The 18,537-nt window shown below is 35.3% G+C and overlaps 1 protein-coding gene across 2 annotated transcripts in view; it reads left to right on the top strand.

Moving 5' to 3' along the window:
• The first annotated feature begins 534 nt into the window (after positions 1-534).
• Positions 535-18,537, top strand: part of LOC132853164 (alpha-2-macroglobulin-like protein 1) — a 25,369-nt gene continuing 7,366 nt past the window's right edge. The window contains exons 1-27 of one of the 2 annotated variants that reach the window (XM_060880653.1): positions 535-658; positions 1,519-2,661; positions 4,295-4,327; positions 4,454-4,486; positions 5,451-5,510; positions 6,133-6,165; positions 6,397-6,819; positions 7,111-7,506; positions 7,647-7,827; positions 8,422-8,578; positions 9,470-9,522; positions 9,998-10,018; positions 10,216-10,384; positions 10,702-10,786; positions 11,031-11,154; positions 11,410-11,524; positions 11,786-11,895; positions 12,281-12,448; positions 13,027-13,263; positions 13,348-13,411; positions 13,517-13,665; positions 14,460-14,609; positions 14,875-15,051; positions 15,278-15,341; positions 16,667-16,814; positions 16,887-17,112; positions 17,408-17,534. In XM_060880653.1, the coding sequence (XP_060736636.1) occupies positions 582-658; positions 1,519-2,661; positions 4,295-4,327; positions 4,454-4,486; positions 5,451-5,510; positions 6,133-6,165; positions 6,397-6,819; positions 7,111-7,506; positions 7,647-7,827; positions 8,422-8,578; positions 9,470-9,522; positions 9,998-10,018; positions 10,216-10,384; positions 10,702-10,786; positions 11,031-11,154; positions 11,410-11,524; positions 11,786-11,895; positions 12,281-12,448; positions 13,027-13,263; positions 13,348-13,411; positions 13,517-13,665; positions 14,460-14,609; positions 14,875-15,051; positions 15,278-15,341; positions 16,667-16,814; positions 16,887-17,112; positions 17,408-17,534 (4,723 nt within the window). In that variant the 5' untranslated portion in view covers positions 535-581. The remainder of the gene's footprint in view (positions 659-1,518; positions 2,662-4,294; positions 4,328-4,453; positions 4,487-5,450; positions 5,511-6,132; positions 6,166-6,396; positions 6,820-7,110; positions 7,507-7,646; positions 7,828-8,421; positions 8,579-9,469; positions 9,523-9,997; positions 10,019-10,215; positions 10,385-10,701; positions 10,787-11,030; positions 11,155-11,409; positions 11,525-11,785; positions 11,896-12,280; positions 12,449-13,026; positions 13,264-13,347; positions 13,412-13,516; positions 13,666-14,459; positions 14,610-14,874; positions 15,052-15,277; positions 15,342-16,666; positions 16,815-16,886; positions 17,113-17,407; positions 17,535-18,537) is intronic. The other variant, XM_060880654.1, reaches the window with a different exon arrangement.

The raw sequence follows: 18,537 nt of genomic DNA, 5'->3' as shown, positions 1-18,537 counted from the left end.
TAAAAATATATAGGGATGTGAATGACAGCACCACTTACTTACAGATCAGCTTTAAGTCATTTATTCAATTTGCAATTTATCAATATTAAGGTATGTTAATCATACAGAAAGTATAAACCTTGTGAAACAAACTGAATCCATAGAAAAGTCCACTACAAGAAATAGCAATAAATGCACACAGTAAGCCAAATATCTGTAACTTCTGTATATCTACACCATATACACTGTATTTATGCCACTGTACTTAAGTCTTGTGTTTGTGCCATAATAAATATGTATGCTGTGATATTGGATAAATCTTATAAAACTAAATAAAATTATTTATCTGTTTAACTTTCTTATGTCAAGCCGGTTCTCTTTATCAAATGTTTTATTTCACTGAATAAACACTAATGATAACTAAAATTAGACAGATAAGGTGAGGCATGTGATGTGAACATAGAGTGCAAGGCCAGAAGTGATAGAAGAGGGCGGTGCTCACAAAACACAACATGAAATATATATGGGTGGGGTAAAGGTTAATATATACCACAAGTGCTTTAAGATCATCTTACCTAGATTGTGCTCGATTCTGCTCCAGAATGGGTCCTTCTAGAATAACATTCACGCTTTTTTTGCTTTTTGCAAGCACCATTGTACAGGCGAGCTTCAGAGACAAGTAAGATCCTTTAACATTCTCAGATTTCTGTTTTTACTTTTGTACAACTGACGTTTCTGTTAATGCTAAATAATTTCATCAGAATAAGTTGAATTACTGAAAAAAAAATATATTCTGAAAATTATAAATGTATTCAGATTCATTAAATAATGTTTTAAATATAACTCTGCTAAAGGTTTGTTAGAAAAGAAAAGTATTTGTTCTGGAAAATGCTGAAAAATCGATTTTTCATTCTTTTTAAATTCAGTTGCGAGTACTGTGTATGTCTCCTTGTGCATGAATTACAGTGATACGCTTCATTGTTCATATATGGTCATAATTTTATGATAAGCATTGAATTTATATTTCGAGGAGAACTTATATGTCCGTTTTGTTCTTTCATCCTAACAACTGCTGCATTTCTGTGGTTAACAGTTAACATTATTTACATTACATTTATTTCGAAAACACGATTTAATAAATATTAAGGAAATCGTTTTCCTATTCAATAACAAACTGCAAGTCTTGATAGAAATGCTCTTAATTTAAGTGAACCATGTAAATTTAGAGTCTTGGGATGTAATAATCAAACTGAAAAAATGAACTTTGTAAAAATCTAGAAAGACAAACTAAGGTAAAGTTAGAAAAAAAAAAGAAGTTATGCTAATAACCCAGATGTTTTTTCCTTGTTTGAATGTTTTACACAAGAGATCACAGAAAAGCCAAATCAGTCCAGCTATAGTAAGAGTTTAAAAATCAGAACAGAATATAATTTTGTGTGTTACATAGTTAGGTACAGTCCATCCTTTTTAAAATTCTTTATATCACAAAATGCATGCAGGATCAATAGCACTTCAGCTTATGATTATAATTCTTCACAGGAATCCATCTGATAAAGACAAAGACAAGCATCCACCTGACAAAGACAAGCATCTATCTGATAAAGACAAAGACAAGCATCCATTTGATCATGACAAAGACCTGCAAATCCGTCTGATAAAGCATCCGTTTGATCAGATCAAAGACAAGCATCCATTTGATCAGATCAAAGACAAGCATCTATCTGATAGAGACAAAGACAAGCATCTATCTGATAGAGACAAACACAAGCATCCATTTGATCAAGACAAAGACAAGCATCTATCTGATAGAGACAAACACAAGCATCTATCTGATAGAGACAAAGACAAACATCTATCTGATAGAGACAAAGACAAGCATCTATCTGATAGAGACAAAGACAAACATCTATCTGATAGAGACAAACACAAGCATCCATCTGATAGAGACAAAGACAAGCATCTATCTGATAGAGACAAAGACAAGCATCTATCTGATAGAGACAAAGACAAACATCTATCTGATAGAGACAAAGACAAACATCTATCTGATAGAGACAAAGACAAACATCTATCTGATAGAGACAAACACAAACATCCATCTGATAGAGACAAAGACAAGCATCTATCTGATAGAGACAAACACAAACATCCATCTGATAGAGACAAAGACAAGCATCTATCTGATAGAGACAAAGACAAGCATCTATCTGATAGAGACAAAGACAAGCATCTATCTGATAGAGACAAAGACAAGCATCCATCTGATAGAGACAAAGACAAGCATCCATCTGATAAAGACAAAGACAAGCATCCATCTGACAAAGACAGGCATCCATCTGATAAAGACCAAGAAAAGCATCCATCTGATAAAGACAAGCGTCCATCTGATAAAGACAAAGACAAGCGTCCATCTGATAAAGACAAAGACAAGCGTCCATCTGATAAAGACAAAGACAAGCATCCATCTGATAAAGACAAGCGTCCATCTGATAAAGACAAAGACAAGCATCCATCTGATAAAGACCAAGAAAAGCATCCATCTGATAAAGACAAGCGTCCATCTGATAAAGACAAAGACAAGCGTCCATCTGATAAAGACAAAGACAAGCGTCCATCTGATAAAGACAAAGACAAGCGTCCATCTGATAAAGACAAGCGTCCATCTGATAAAGACAAAGAGAGGTAAGTCATTATCTCAGACTATTTTCATTGAAAAACCGCAGGTCTAAAAAACCCGTACCACTGTCATGCATCGTGTTTTTCTGTGACCACGAGAACCACAACAGCGAAAATACAACCAATTAATAATCTTTTTTTCCTATGTAGCTACGATATACAATAATGAAATACTTAGTAAGTAATGAAAGTGTAGGCAAGACAGCACAAACTACACTACATCAAAGTGATGGGGCAAATTCGTATGTGTTTCAGACGACATGATAATTTCATTTTGATGTAACATATACATTTTAATATATGGGGAAATGTGGCATTCTTTTCACACTAGAAAAATAAGAAATGAAAACATTTACAAAATTAATTTAGGGTTGTAACATGGGCATTACAGGGGCACGGTGTCTTAGTGGTTAGCACGTTCGCCTCACACCTCCAGGGTTGGGGGTTCGATTCCCGCCTCCGCCTTGTGTGTTTGGAGTTTGCATGTTCTCCCCGTGCCTCGGGGGTTTCCTCCGGGTACTCCGGTTTCCTCCCCCGGTCCAAAGACATGCATGGTAGGTTGATTGGCATCTCTGGAAAATTTTCCGTAGTGTGTGATTGTGTGAGTGAATGAGTGCGTGAGTGAATGAATGCCCTGCGATGGGTTGGCACTCCGTCCAGGGTGTATCCTGCCTTGATGCCCGATGACGCCTGAGCACAGGCTCCCCGTGACCCGAGGTAGTTCGGATAAGCCGTAGAAGATGAGTGAGTGAGAACATGGGCATTAAAAATGGCTTCTTCCTACAGGGCATTTAGGCCCTCAAACAGGACAAGACATTAGACAACAGCTTGGAATTATTTGCACAGCTCTAATTAACTCAGCCTGATGCTGCACAGCATTTATTGTCCAAACAACTGCACATATTGGCATTTTATTCCACTAATCTTTGTTTCACTTATAATATTCATTCATTCAATTCATTTTCTACCGCTTATCCGAACTATTCTCGGGTTCACTTATAATATATTTTGAATAATTTTTTATTACTCGCATGTAAATAAGTACATTTTGGTTCATAAGTACAACAGTTCTGTTTCACTGCATCTCACTGATCACTGTACTGTGTATGACCTTATGTGACCAATACATTTTAAAATAGCATTTACATAAATATGTAGTGTGCGGAGAATAAGCCTTATATAAAATTGGAAATATAACATAATAATAAAATATTAATATCTGATGGAGTGTGTATGAGAAGTATATGTTCTCATATGTCTCATTATTTATTTTATATAAATAAATGAATGTATTTATTTAGTTTGTTTATTTATATTGTATTGTATGAAATAAATAAGAGTGAAATAAAAAAAATATATGACTGAGGGTATTGGTTTGTTATAAATACTAATCAATATTTTAACCAAATCTTTAACTAATTCTGTGCATGTTCATGACAGGAAACACAACTTTTGTCTATTGTTTACTCAACAAATTAAAAAATATCCATGACAAATATTTGATGTTTATATCAAATTCTTGAGTGCTGAAAATTGCAGTTGGATTTCTATTATTGTCTAACGAAGTTTGAATAAAATATACGTAAAGTTCGACAAACGACACTTACGTGCTCTAACGTCTGCTCATATTTCTTTACAGGCATCCTTCTGGAACTCATGAACATGAAGATGGGTAATTGTTTTTAAAGACTCCTTCACTGAAGCTGGATTAATATAAAAATACATAAAGTAAAAAACAGTATTTTGATACTTAGCTGAAATTGCCAGGAGAATAATATCTGCTCATATTTCTTTACAGGGAAGTATGTGAATCTGAAGAAGAGCATGAAAGGTCAGTGATTTTCTGAAAGTTCTTCAATTAATCTAGAAAACAAATCTTACAGTAATCAGAGTCTCACAGTATAAATTCAAAAAAATCAATAGTTAAATAATGTTTTTTTTTCACTGAAAACAAGCTATGAAATATAATACAATATTTTATCAAAATTAATATTGTAAATGTAATGTAAATATTTTTACAATATTTTATCAAAACTATATATATATATATATATATATATATATATATATATATATATATATATATATATATGTGTGTGTGTGTGTGTGTGTGTGTGTGTGTGTGTGTGTGTGTGAATGTGAGCTGTGAAATTGCAGGTTAGTGCTAGTTAGCCAGCTAGCTATAAAATGAAAACGCTTAATGTTAATTCAGACTCATGTGATGTTATTATGTGATGTTATAAATGTAACACTTACATTTATGGCGTATAGCAGACACCCTTATCCAGAGTGACTTACATTTTATTTCAATTTATGCAACTAAGCAAGGGTTAAGGGCCTTGCTCAGGGGCCCAGCAGTGGCAGCTTGATGAACGTGGGATTCAAACTCATGACCCTCTGATCAGTAATCCAACATCTTAACCACATCCCACATTCCAAATTAGGCTTTGTGCAACAGAGGGTTTAAATATGTGCTCACAAATTAAACAATAATAAATATATCTATACATAATATGTGGTTTCAGATGAAACATCAATTTTACTTTTGGTCTAATGTATTAGATGTAAAAATCTAGGCAGGTTGATGATAAAGTAATTAAACAGACATATATACATTCATAAAATTATTTAAAAATAGTATTATTTACATCAATATTTAAAACCTGTGAGCTCTGAGGGGAAAAATATGAATATATTATTATAAATATAATAGAAACATGAATACCTGCTTTAATGTAGACGTTGCTTGTTGCGAGGTTGACCTGTGCTTTAACGTCTGCTCATAACTTCCACAGGCATTTAGCTGAAGCTGATCATGACAGGCTTCGACCCACACCACATGAACATGAAGAAGGGTCAGTGTTTTTCTGAGACTAATTTATTCAAGCTATAACAATAATCTGTCCATCATGTTTTAGCAGAAATACAAGCAATCAATAATCAAATCATTTTGTAATCGAAAAGCTACGTAGCTACATTACATTATGAAATGAAATATTTAGAAAGCCATAAAAGTGCAAGGGAAAGGGCAGAAACACGTGTTTGCTGTTTACTGAGCTAATTTAACAAGATCATTGAAACTCAGATACCGGTGTGATGTAAGCCATATAATGCTCTGTACATATAAAGCAGCACAAATGCGCTCTCTGAGGAAAATATAAGCTATTTAGTTATTTTTGTAAGATACAGGACCATAAGTGATGTTACACAACAGTAATAACAGCTAGTTTTGTCTATCATGTGTTTCTGGAATTCGACTAAAGCATTGAAACTTGTTAAAATGTCATTACTATTGATCAAAAAATAAATAAATAATCGAATAAATAATCACGGGATCATAAGAGTAGGTCCAGAATAATCTAAATATTATTAAATCTGACTACACTTTAAAGTGTATTAACACATTTAATTTTTTTTTAAATATTTACCATTACGTAGCATTTGCAATGCAAAATGTCTGCTCATTCATCTTCACAGGGAGTCATGTGAATCTGACGAAGAGCATGAAAGGTCAGTGATTTAAAAAAATGTGTGATTAGTTGTGCAGTTTTTAAAAAAATGGCCATAATAATGGCTTGTGATGTTTCATATCCAATCTTGAGTATTAAAACCTGAAATTTAATGGTCAATTTCAATAGTTGATGAAGTTGAACTTTCATTACTACTGTGATAAAAAAAAGTGTTCCTTGAGACACATTTCTTATAGCATTTGCCCTGAGACTAACTATTGAACCTTTACAGGCATCCAAGTAAACCAGATAAAGAGAAAGAAAATAACCCACCTCAACCTGATAAAGGAAAGCCTCCATCTAAACCGGATAAAGGAAAGCCTCCATCTAAACCGGATAAAGTAAAGCCTCCATCTAAACCGGATAAAGTAAAGCCTCCATCTAAACCGGATAAAGTAAAGCCTCCATCTAAACCGGATAAAGTAAAGCCTCCATCTAAACCGGATAAAGATGAAGAAAAGCCTCCATCTAAACCGGATAAAGATGAAGAAAAGCCTCCATCTAAACCGGATAAAGTAAAGCCTCCATCTAAACCGGATAAAGTAAAGCCTCCATCTAAACCGGATAAAGTAAAGCCTCCATCTAAACCGGATAAAGTAAAGCCTCCATCTAAACCGGATAAAGTAAAGCCTCCATCTAAACCGGATAAACAAAGGTCAGTGATTTTCTGAGACTCCTTTATTGAAGCTAATCAAAAACAAACCGACAGCCTAAACAGAAAATCAGATGTCATGTCCATCATGTTTTTTTATTAACAGCAGAAATTCAACCACATATTGAGATATCACTTTTAAAAAATATATATATGTGGCAATTTGAAGCAATTCATACATGCACATACATATTCAATATTCAACAAAACGTGTAACCTAGAAATCTGGGTAAAATACCTGAATAAACTGTCTGCTTATATTTCTTAACACTGTCCACCAATTCCTGTCAAAAGGAAAGAAAGTTCATCTGAATCTGATGAACACGATGACTGGCTGTCATCTGAATCTGATGAAGACGATGGCAGGCATCCATCTAAACCTCATGAAGACAGGCATCCATCTGAGCATGATGAAGACAGGCATCCATCTGAGCATGATGAAGACAGGCATCCATCTGAGGATGATGAAGACAGGCATCCATCTGAGGATGATGAAGACAGGCATCCATCTGAGCATGATGAAGACAGGCATCCATCTGAGCATGATGAAGACAGGCATCCATCTGAGCATGATGAAGACAGGCATCCATCTGAGCATGATGAAGACAGGCATCCATCTGAGCATGATGAAGACAGGCGACCATCTGAGCATGATGAAGACAGGCGACCATCTAGACCTCATAAAGACACGTCAGTGATTTTCTGGGACTCTTTCATTTAAACTGCAAGCCCAAAAAGATAGCAGATTTCCCATAAAAGTTAAAATAGACCAAACAGAGCATTGTTACATAGAGAACATAGTTAACTTGCATTATTTTGTCTTTGTTCAGCTTTTACCTGTTGGCTGTAACCTCCCGAACAGTAGGGGGCACCACTGAGACGTTATGCATCATTGTCAAGCCCTCTGGATATGTTTCACTGAATGTGTACCTGGATTATAACCAGAAGCATGTCCTCCTTCTGACTGAAAAGTCTATAACAAAGGATTACTACCACTCCGTGAAATTCCAGGTCAGACTCCTCATAATGACATCGTAATATCTGTAATGTTCACGTATGCTTCTAGTCCTGTCATGATTATAGCATTTTAAGGATGTCTTTAACAATTTATCTATACAGAACTCACAATGAATGTTTTTGTTTGTTTCAAGCTTTTACTTTTTTTCTGGTTGAAAAAAACCCGTAGGAGGACCAGAGCCGCACAATTCTGGCGCTTAACCTGAGATATAAAATGATTTATATGGAGCAGTCGGAGCTATTTGGAGGAAGTTGAAGGCTCAATGTATTAATCGATGTTTTCATTGCAGTTGCTGTGCATCTCCTAGGCAACAGATAGTTATCAATCATGTAGAGCTATCTAATGATTTTCTTAATGAGGTAACATTTGAAAAAACTCTTAGTAGCTAGCTAGCTATTAACTTACAAAAATTTACTTAAATACCCAAATTTGACCCAATGGTAGTACTAGATATTTTGTAGGACTTGGCCCAAATTTGGTCTATCGTTCTTCTTTTCTGTGTGCCGCCGTAGACAAACTAGCAAAGAACAAAGAGAAAAATAGCAACTGAGGCGCCATTGTTTTGTTTTTGTTTTGTGTACCTACAGGTTCCTGTTGTAACCGAGGAATTGGTGGCATCTATAACGATTGAGATTAAAGGGCGAAAAAGACACCTGAAGAAAGCTACAAAAATCATTATCACTCCTCCAAAATTCCTGACTATCATTCAGACGGATAAACCCATCTACAAGCCGGGACAAAGAGGTAACTTTCCCATAACTTATTGTCCTCGGTTCTTTCACCAGTTCTACAATGAACTATGTTACGATCACTATTACAAAATATTAATATTTTGTATTAAATATTTGTCTAATAGTTGAATAAGAAATACATACTGAGTGCCAGGCTGTTATAGGAAAATAATCAATGACAGTGTGGTTATGGGTCACAACCACAAAACCTTCCCACTTGGCATAAAACAGCCGTCTGCTGTGTGGTGTTGAGGTTCAGATCCAGGATGAAAAAGATGCAGGATTTATTTGATCATAGTCACAGTTTCTGGCATGACTGAAAACATAAGCAGGCAAAGACAAACTCAGATAATCCAAAATTATGAAACCAAAGAATGAGAAGCACTAAAAGTAAGCACTAAAACATAAAGTATTATAAGGCTTTACTCAAAGATAAAGAAACATACAGATGAACTTATCTAAAGGAAACTGAAAACCAGTGACACACAAATACTCTAGGATGAACCAAAAAAACATTGACAAGCAGCGGCAGATCGACGACAGCGATCATCGTCAGAGTCAGGAGGTGGAAAAAGCATGAGGTAATCAGAGCCAGATAGAAGGGAGACAACATTTGCAGATCCATAAGGTAGAGAGAAAGACCTGAAACACCAGGGCTGAAGTGTCAATCTCAGCAAATTCAGGCTCTAAAACAACCACATAAAAGCCTGGGTGACAAAACCAATAGCAACAAAGGTATTTTTATGGTAACTTTAGTGCATCAGTGTTTTAACATGGTTTGTCATATGTCCATCTGCCTTTACTATCGTTTATGCTAGTAATACATATACATATACATATATACATATATATATTACTTACATTATTATGGAATAATATGTATATATTCTTTTTCTGCCCAAAGTGAAGTTCCGCATCGCCTCTCTGGATACTAATTTCCACACCTACGAACAGAAGGTATGAAAACTTTTATTTGTTCATCATCTACAAAATAGAGGAGCACTATGAAGTCAGCAGTTAATCAGAAGTTAGCACATTAGCAAAATACTTTTTTCGAATACTTATGTGCCTCTGACTGATCCTTATTAGTTACGGTAAAATACAATTAGTGGAAAAAAACAGTATGAGCAATTAAAACAAAATAAATGCTTAAACAGCGTGATAAACAAAACACCTAGAGCTTTTGTAGTCATCAGTAAGTTATTAATAGTAAATATTATTTATTAGTGATATACTTTTATGTTCTGTAAAGCTGCTTTGAGACAATTTCCATTGTTAAAAGTGCTATACAAACTGAATTAAATAGTGCTTGAGGCATTATTACAGCTTATTAAGCACTGAGTATTGGTACCAAATGAAAAAAAAAGTGCATTATAATAATTTATAAATCACTGTATGGTTAAACTGACCTTTATTTTTTCCTTCTTTTCAGTTTCCGACAATTCAAGTGCAGGTTTGTGACATGAAAAGTTCAACACTCACTAACTAGTAACTTAACTATGTGCCTTACCTTTTAAATGACAGTTTCTAAGCACTAGAGAACATAGAAAACAACTGAACGTTATATCCTCATTGATTATTACTGTCCATATAATCCCATTACATATTTTAGGACTGTAATAAAAAATTAACCTTTTTATTTTTCTTAAGGATCCGAACTCAAACCGTATCGGTCAGTGGCTGAACGTCCCAACCTCCAGCGGTCTGGTGGATCTGTCATATCCCTTAAACTCTGAGGCCACAAAAGGAGTTTATGTCATCACCGTCCATGACAAGAAGAACACACAGTTCACGCAAACATTTGAAGTCAAAGATTACGGTCAGGACCTGTTTATCTTTATTAATGTATTAATATTGTAATGACAAAAATGAATATATATATATATATATATATATATATATATATATATATATATATATATATATATATATATATATACACACACACACATACACACACACACATATGCACACACACACACACATCACACACACATATGCACACACAAACACACACATGCACAGACACACACACACACACACACACACACACAGCATATATGGGGGGTATAAAAGGAGTAATATAAATATAAACTGAGTAATAAAAGGATGGCAAAATTACACCATCTGTTTCAGTTCTGCCCACATTTGAGGTTACAGTAGAGCTTCCTCCAGTCATTACCATACTGGACACCAAAGCTACGCTGAAAGTTTGTGCAAAGTGAGTGTTAATAAATGAATAACGTTCTGTTTCTTCACTCCAGACTGAAATGTGAAACATATTTACATGCCTCGTTTAATGTCCCGTAAATATGTTACTTAACATTATGTTAAAAATTGTTCAAAAAGTTCAAAATTGTTTTTTTTTATTTGCTTGTGATTGTTTCATAAAAAGCAACACAAATTTATGGCTGTATGAAGTCATACAATAAATATTTCATAAAATCGTTTTCAACTTTCCGCAGATATACATACGGGAAGCCAGTGAGAGGGACGGTGAGGGCAACAGTCTGCCGTAAGAGTTACAAATTCAAGCGACCACAATGGGGCCCAACACCGCCAGACATCTGCAAGAATTATACGATAAAGGTTAATCATATTTACTTTGTACCTTCAAGATACAAAAAAAATATATAAAAACATTTCTTCAGTGTCTTCATGCAAACACAAAACAATCGCACCATCATACCAACATGATGGACTTGTACAGAACTAAAATCTCAGAGATATTTTAATAAACTAATTACAATACTCCCTACCAGTAAAAAATAATCAACCCCCAAAATATCAAGCAATGATAACATTGAGAACATTCACCCACCACCATGTTTCTTTTTGTTTCAGACCGACGAGACTGGCTGTGGACAAAAACTCATAGATCTGACAGAATATGCATTAAGAGATTCACGCTATGAACCTTCGATCGTCGTTCGGACTGAAGTGGAAGAAGACGGCACTGGTGAGAGACCGGTTTATTTCTTAAAGCTTGTTTTAAAGTATTCCTATGAAGGCTAAAGTTCTGAAAGACAAAGATTTTTTTTTTTTGCATAAGGTCTTTGTACTGTGTAAAAATGCGGCTATATTATGTAATGCTCAGCAATGTTTCTGATATGTTAAGTGTGTATTGATTTATGCTCAAAATAGCTAGTTAATCTTAGCAACATTAGCTCTGATCTGTAATTTTAAGCTCGTGTGTGTTACTTCTGCCTTTATCCTGTAGGTGTGATTCTTACCGGGTCAGGACGTGCTCCAATATCACCTAATATCGTTTCACTGTTGTTTGAGGACTCACCAGCTATATTTAAGCCCAGAATAGCATATGATGGAAGGGTAATTATGTTGTTGACCATTAATAGTAAAATGTGTACATAAAAATTTTATATAGGCTAAATATAAATCTAAGGAGTAAGCTAACATCAACTTCTTATGCTGCTTGCCGATAAAAGTGTGATTAATCTTAAGCCTAAATATGATACAACTTTATAACCCTTAATAAAAATCTAGTTAAATACTTTACAATGTCACTACAAGGTAGGCTAATATTTGGAAGGCTAATTGTTTTGTAATGAACAGTTGTAAAGTACATCAAATTAAATTGATCGTTGTTACTGTGTAAATAACAAGCAATTCATGGTCATCTTTCTTTGATAGTTTAACTGAGGTAATGTTTTTGTTCATAAGATTGTTGTCTGATATTCGTGTCCTTCTTCTTCAGATTAAAGCGACTGGTCCAAACTCAAGTCCGATCAAGAGAAAAGTCGTGTATTTGACTATAAGTTACACCGATAAAAGTTCTGTACGGAAGCTGGTTACAAATGACAAAGGCATTGCAAAATTTTCCCTTGACACTCAATCCTGGGGTCTGAATCAAGTCTCTCTTCAGGTAATCAAGTCTTTTATATTGTTTTTCTTTTTATAAAATGAATCCTTAGGATCTGTTCAGCTGCTTAAAGTCAATATTTGTTTCTAAATATTTCCACAATGCTAAGTAGTTTTTGTTGTTTTTTTTCTATAATATTATTGATTATGTTCAGGTTTCAGAGTCGGTCATGCGCACAATACAAGTTCAAGCGAGTGAGATCTTACTATAGAAACAGTAATATATTAAAATGAGTGCATTAATATAAACCTGTGATTTATTTTAATGACAGGATTATAATGTCAGAGTTGTTTGGAAAATTAAGCCACACCTTCAGATATGAGAATTTTAGGAGTTTTAACACAACATATTAGATTATAAATAATGTAGAATGTAACTGTGTAATAATTAAGTAATAAAACACCACAGGTGGTGCAGTTATAGTTAAATGAGCGGTAACAGGGTGCCATTATTTACCACTTTTGACTAGCAGCACAGACATTGAACACGTACATGTATTCTGAATGTCCATCTGTCTTTAAAAATCAGGTTATTAAGCCACATCCGTTTTTTAATAATGCTATTTTTTCCTTTTCACATAGGCACAGTATGAAACGACTCAAAGACCTGTTATAAGCGAAATAAATCGGATCATTCCACAATACCAATCGGCTTTCCTCAGTCTTCAGCCTTTCTATTCCAGGAGCCAGAGTTTTATTAAATTGAGGAGCTGCTCGGCACCTTTGAGCTGTATTAAGAAAGCCGTAGTCAGGGCCCAGTACAGGATACACAACAGCGCACTCGCACCAGGCCAGAGGACCATATCCTTCTTCTACATAGTGAGTTTGGGGTTTTAATTTAAGCTCATAAGACCAGGATATTGTCAAGGTCTATCACAACTATCTTATGCATCTTCATTTTAGGTACTGAATAAAGGACATCTGGTTCAGCAAGGACGTATCACAGAAGCCATCAACCCTAAAACAGGTTTTAACATCACACCGTCAATAAACTCCAAACTCCCCGCAACTTATTTGGAAACATGTTGCTTGGCGACGCACTTATAGTCTTAATGTTTTTTCTGTTTTGTAGCAGTACACAAGGGCAACTTGGTGTTGACACTGCAGCATGTAACACTGGTGTCCCCGGTCGCTCAGGTGGTCTTGTACACAGTCCTTCACAGTGGTGAGGCTGTGGCCGACAGCATAAACCTCCCTGTTCAGCCATGTTTGGCAAATAAGGTCAGAAATTATCCTTTTTAACCAAAATTTTAAGTCAAATTTTAACCATTTTTTGATAGCTAGGTTTAACAACCTATATTAATTAGTTATGAAAATTAATCTCTCTCGCTCTCTCTCTCTCTTTTCAACATCTTTGTAAAAATGTCATATTTTTGCCCCATTAAGGTTTATAAGCACAACAATAGCCACAAAGTAGACAACATTTTCTGGTACTGCACCAGCACCTACCCCCCCAAACACACACACTTTAAAGTGACGTGACATACGGCTAAGTACGGTGACCCATAATCAGAATTCGTTCTCTGCATTTAACCCATCCAAAGTGCACACACACAGCAGTGAACACACACACACCGTGAACACACGGAGCAGTTGGGGGGGTTCGGTGCCTTGCTCAAGGGCACCTCAGTCGTGGTATTGCTGGCCCGAGACTCGAACCCACAACCTTAGGGTTAGGAATAAAACTCTCTAACCATTAGGCCACGACTTCCTCATATACCTTCATATATACTGATCATACATTAAAACTACCTACCTAATATTGCGTAGGTCACCCTTGTGCCACAAAAACAGCTCAAATAAAAAAAATAAATCAGATCAATCATGATCAAAAGACAGGATCTGTGCATCAAGACTCAGTCCCACCCTTATCAAGCCAGTTTTCCAGGTTTTCCAGACCTTAAAAATTCTAAATGCACCTTGTTCAAACCCTGCAAATTCTATACAGTCTCAAGATTTCAGAATCAGGTTCGATTTATTTATTTAATTATTTTTATTCCCTTGCTCTCTTTCAGGTGTCTCTAAAGTTTTCACCTTCTACGGAGCTTCCTGGTGACCAGGCATCACTGTTGCTGAAAGCTGCTCCAGGTTCCTTGTGTTCAGTAAAGGCGATAGATAAGAGTCTTCTGCTTCTGCAACCAGAGAAGGAGCTCAGCATCCAATCTGTACGTTCAAAATAACAAAATGTCATTGAGTCATAAAGCTTATTTTGAATGCGTAGTAATAGGTTACAACTTTATTTTTAAAAATATCTGGTAATCGTGATCGGGTCCTGAGCTAAAACTAGTAGATGCAAATGGTCTATTTTAATTTGAAATACTCTACTTACATATTTCTTCTCTGCTTTCTGCCACAAACACTGAATGCCTGACAACCATTAATAATTAATTTATGAATGAATAAGTTATGCCATGTTACACATTATTCCAGGTGTTTGACTTGCTGCCTGTAAAATCCTTATCCGGATATCCGTACAACATCATTGAAGAGGATTTAAACCCATGCCCAGGGAGCCCACCCATTGGTATCCGGCCTTTGGCACCAGAATTTCGAAAGATTGGTTTTATTCCACACTTTGGAAAGTTGGATGTTTACAGCACCTTTAAAGTAAGACATCACTCTCATGCTCATTCTAATAAGCTACTGGTTCTATAGTAACTACTCATACACAGTTATTTCTAAGGTGGATGGATGCTTTATAACTAAAGCCTTTCTTTAAAATCTTAAAGAAATTGAATTTAAAATCATCACTGACAAACTGCAAAAAACAATGGTTTTAAAAACGATGTTTATTGCACATGTAAAATAACCGTGTTCTTTTTTTCTTGCTCAGGATATTGGAGTTAAAGTCATCACCAACACAGAAATAAAGAAACCTGTTGATTGTCTGAAGCTCAGTAAGTGGTTTTCCCCAGCAACATTTTATATTGGCTTGATATTTAGACATCGATAAAGCTATTGTTATTTAAGCTGCATGCAGTATAACAGTATAATGGAGTTTAAATTAAACAATAAAGCAAAAAAGTGCGGACTTTTTTAAATTAAGAATAATTTTAATCTTTTTTGTTTTTTTAAAGGAATCGAAAGTAAATCGACAAACTAACAAACCAGGCACTTTTTACCAGGCTTTTATTCTAGCTGTTACTTCCTGTTTGCTTGTGGTGTTTTCTCCTTGGTTTTACCATAAGAGAGTGAAATGCAGCTCATCGGTTTTCAGGTCAGGTGAAAGTTTAAGAAAGTTTAAGAAAGTCTTTGGTCGTTTTCAAAATTTACTTTAGATCTCCGTTGTGAAGTCCTGTTCGATGAGTTTTGGAGCATTTGGCTTGATGTCAGCAGATAATATACTGTAGCTCATTACACCTCAGAATATTTCCGCATCCCGTTCCACCATAAGTCGTACATGTCAACGCCAATAGATTAAGGTTGAATGAAGATTTGGATCTTGAGCAGTTTCTTTCCTTCTCCATACACTTTCCTTCTAGCACAAGTTGATGTTTGTAACTATCTCTACAAAGGATGTTGTTCACAAACGGTTTATTTTAAGATATTTATGGTAAACCCTAATCTGACCAATGGATTACATATTTACTCAGATGAAATCTTCTCTTGGTTGTTGACTTTGACACAGATGCACCTACATCCTGGAGACTTGTTCTTGCCAACTGTGTTGAAGAGGTTTTTCCCTTAGAGAAATAATTATTCTGTCATCCACAACAGTTGTGATCTTCTGGCCTTTTTAGTGCATTCTTTCTTTTAAACAGTGTACCAAAGAGTTGATTAGTCCCACCTAATGATCTTGCTATCAATTTGATGGTTTTGTTTTGATTTTCCAGGTTTAATGATAGCTTTCTTTCCTGGCAGTGACAGCTCTTTAGACCTGATATTGAGATTTAACAAAAATAGATTTCAGACGCCTTTGCCAAGCTTGAAATCAACACTAGACCTTTTATCCTACTGTACTTACTTGTAAGCGTAATGAGGTGAATAACACACTCCTGTCCATGAAACATCTCAACAGAGAGGCGACATATAAAAAGTGCTGTAAATATTACCCTATTCAGCCATTTTGGATGTAAATACCCTCAAAATATTGCATAGTTATTATTTCATTTCAACTCCAATATACTATCATAGACTGCAAAATAACATCCATATATATATATATATATATACAATATCGAAACCCCTATGGAGCTTACTGTACATCTTAAATTACTCCTAGTTTCAGCAGCTAGGGAAAAGGGAACACCAGAAGTCCTCAGAAAAGACACCACTTCAGTTGACTCAAGTTCCAGGGAAGTCGCCCAACCGGTCGTTACGATCCGCAAATATTTCCCAGAGACGTGGATTTGGGATCTCGTTCCAGTCAGGTGTGCATGTGGTTTCATTCTTTTCAGCTTTTATAACTCTTTGTTACTGAGTCAATGTTATTTCCTCTGCAGTCAGTCTGGAGTGACAGCCATTAATAAAACGGTCCCAGACTCCATCACTACATGGCAGGCTGATGCATTTTGTACATCACCTGTGGGGTTTGGAGTCGCCCCGAAAACTGAGCTTATTGCCTTCCAGCCTTTCTTTGTGAGCCTCACCCTGCCCAGCTCTGTCATCCGAGGAGAAGTGTTCACACTCAAAGCCACCGTCTTCAACTACCTCAAAAGCTGTATGGTGGTGAGCTGAAATGTTTGGTCTTATTACATTCTCTCATGACATTCAGTTGGGTCTAAATTTCTTTATAAAAAGGTTTCTGCAAACACAAGTGAACAACCAGCTTACTAACTTACCTGTAATATTATCTTAAACCCTTTTAGTGACCTTATTTTTAAACATTGTTTAGCAACAGATTGGACATTTTTAACCCCAGCTGTCCTGCATACTCTATTGTTCCTGAAGACCAGAAGTTACACCATCACCGTTTGGTTTAACATTCATAAAGCTGATGGAATGAGATCTCTGTGTTTTAAAGGTGAAGGTGACTTTAGCCAGGTCGAAGAAGTTTTCAGTACAACAGTGTAAAAACTGCAGTTATACAAAATGTCTGTGTGCTGATGAGAGCCGGACCTTCTCCTGGACCATCACACCACATGTTCTGGGTACGACAAACTCTTTAACACTTAAAGCATCTGTCACTTCTGTGTTAAGAAAATAGTTCAGTGTGTTAACAATTTTACACTTTGATTCTTCTGATTAACGTTTGATTGCATATTATTATTATTATTATACGAACGTAGGGGTATTTAATAATATTATATCATCATTACTATCAGCTTTTCCCTTCATTAGAACTAAACCTGTTCCACCATGACAAGGCCACTAAAGTGAGAACCCATCGCACAACATTTTATTAAACTCATATTATTGTAACCCTCTAATTAGAAGAATATTCAGCTTCTTCACCAGCCTTGAAGTAGCATCACAAATATAATTCCAAATGAATGATGAACAGTCCTTTCAGTAATGTTAGTTCTCTAAATAATAATAATAATGATAATGATGAATTTAATCAACAGAACAATTAATACAATTAACACCTAATTAATTAATAAGTCAGGTAAACAAAAAGCTAGATGAAATATCACGTTTATAAAATCACACTAAAAATGAATTATATATTAAAGTTCCTCTGAGATAAAAGTTCACTAACTTCAAATTAAATCTAGACGTTACATTTAATTCTATAAAAAGTCAAACGTGCAATAAAATGTAAAACAATATCCTTTGAGTTACTATTAAATTATTCTAGAAGGAAACCATGAATCAAATGAATCGATTCAATATTAAAAATAGCGCAGAAAGACTCAATCACATTTGAAACAATGAGTCAACCGATTCGGTTCAGGTTGCACTATGAAGCAAAAATCTATACATAAACTCTATTTCACTCGATATCGTTGGGGACACAATGATAAATAGTTACTTGAAACTTTAAGTAAAAATAATAATAATAACTTACAATCATGTCGCGAGGTTTTTATCTCTTGTTCAGTCCGAGGAAGCGATGCAGATTGACTCGCACCTTGAAAAGCTTCACGGTTCACTCGAGCTCTCCTGTAGCTTAGCGGTTAGCATCCGTCAAGCGTCTTGCTAAGAAAACGC

This window comes from Tachysurus vachellii, chromosome 11 (assembly GCF_030014155.1).
Source record: "Tachysurus vachellii isolate PV-2020 chromosome 11, HZAU_Pvac_v1, whole genome shotgun sequence".
Taxonomy (NCBI): Eukaryota; Metazoa; Chordata; class Actinopteri; order Siluriformes; family Bagridae; genus Tachysurus; species Tachysurus vachellii.
This window is presented reverse-complemented; position numbering and strand designations above follow the sequence as displayed.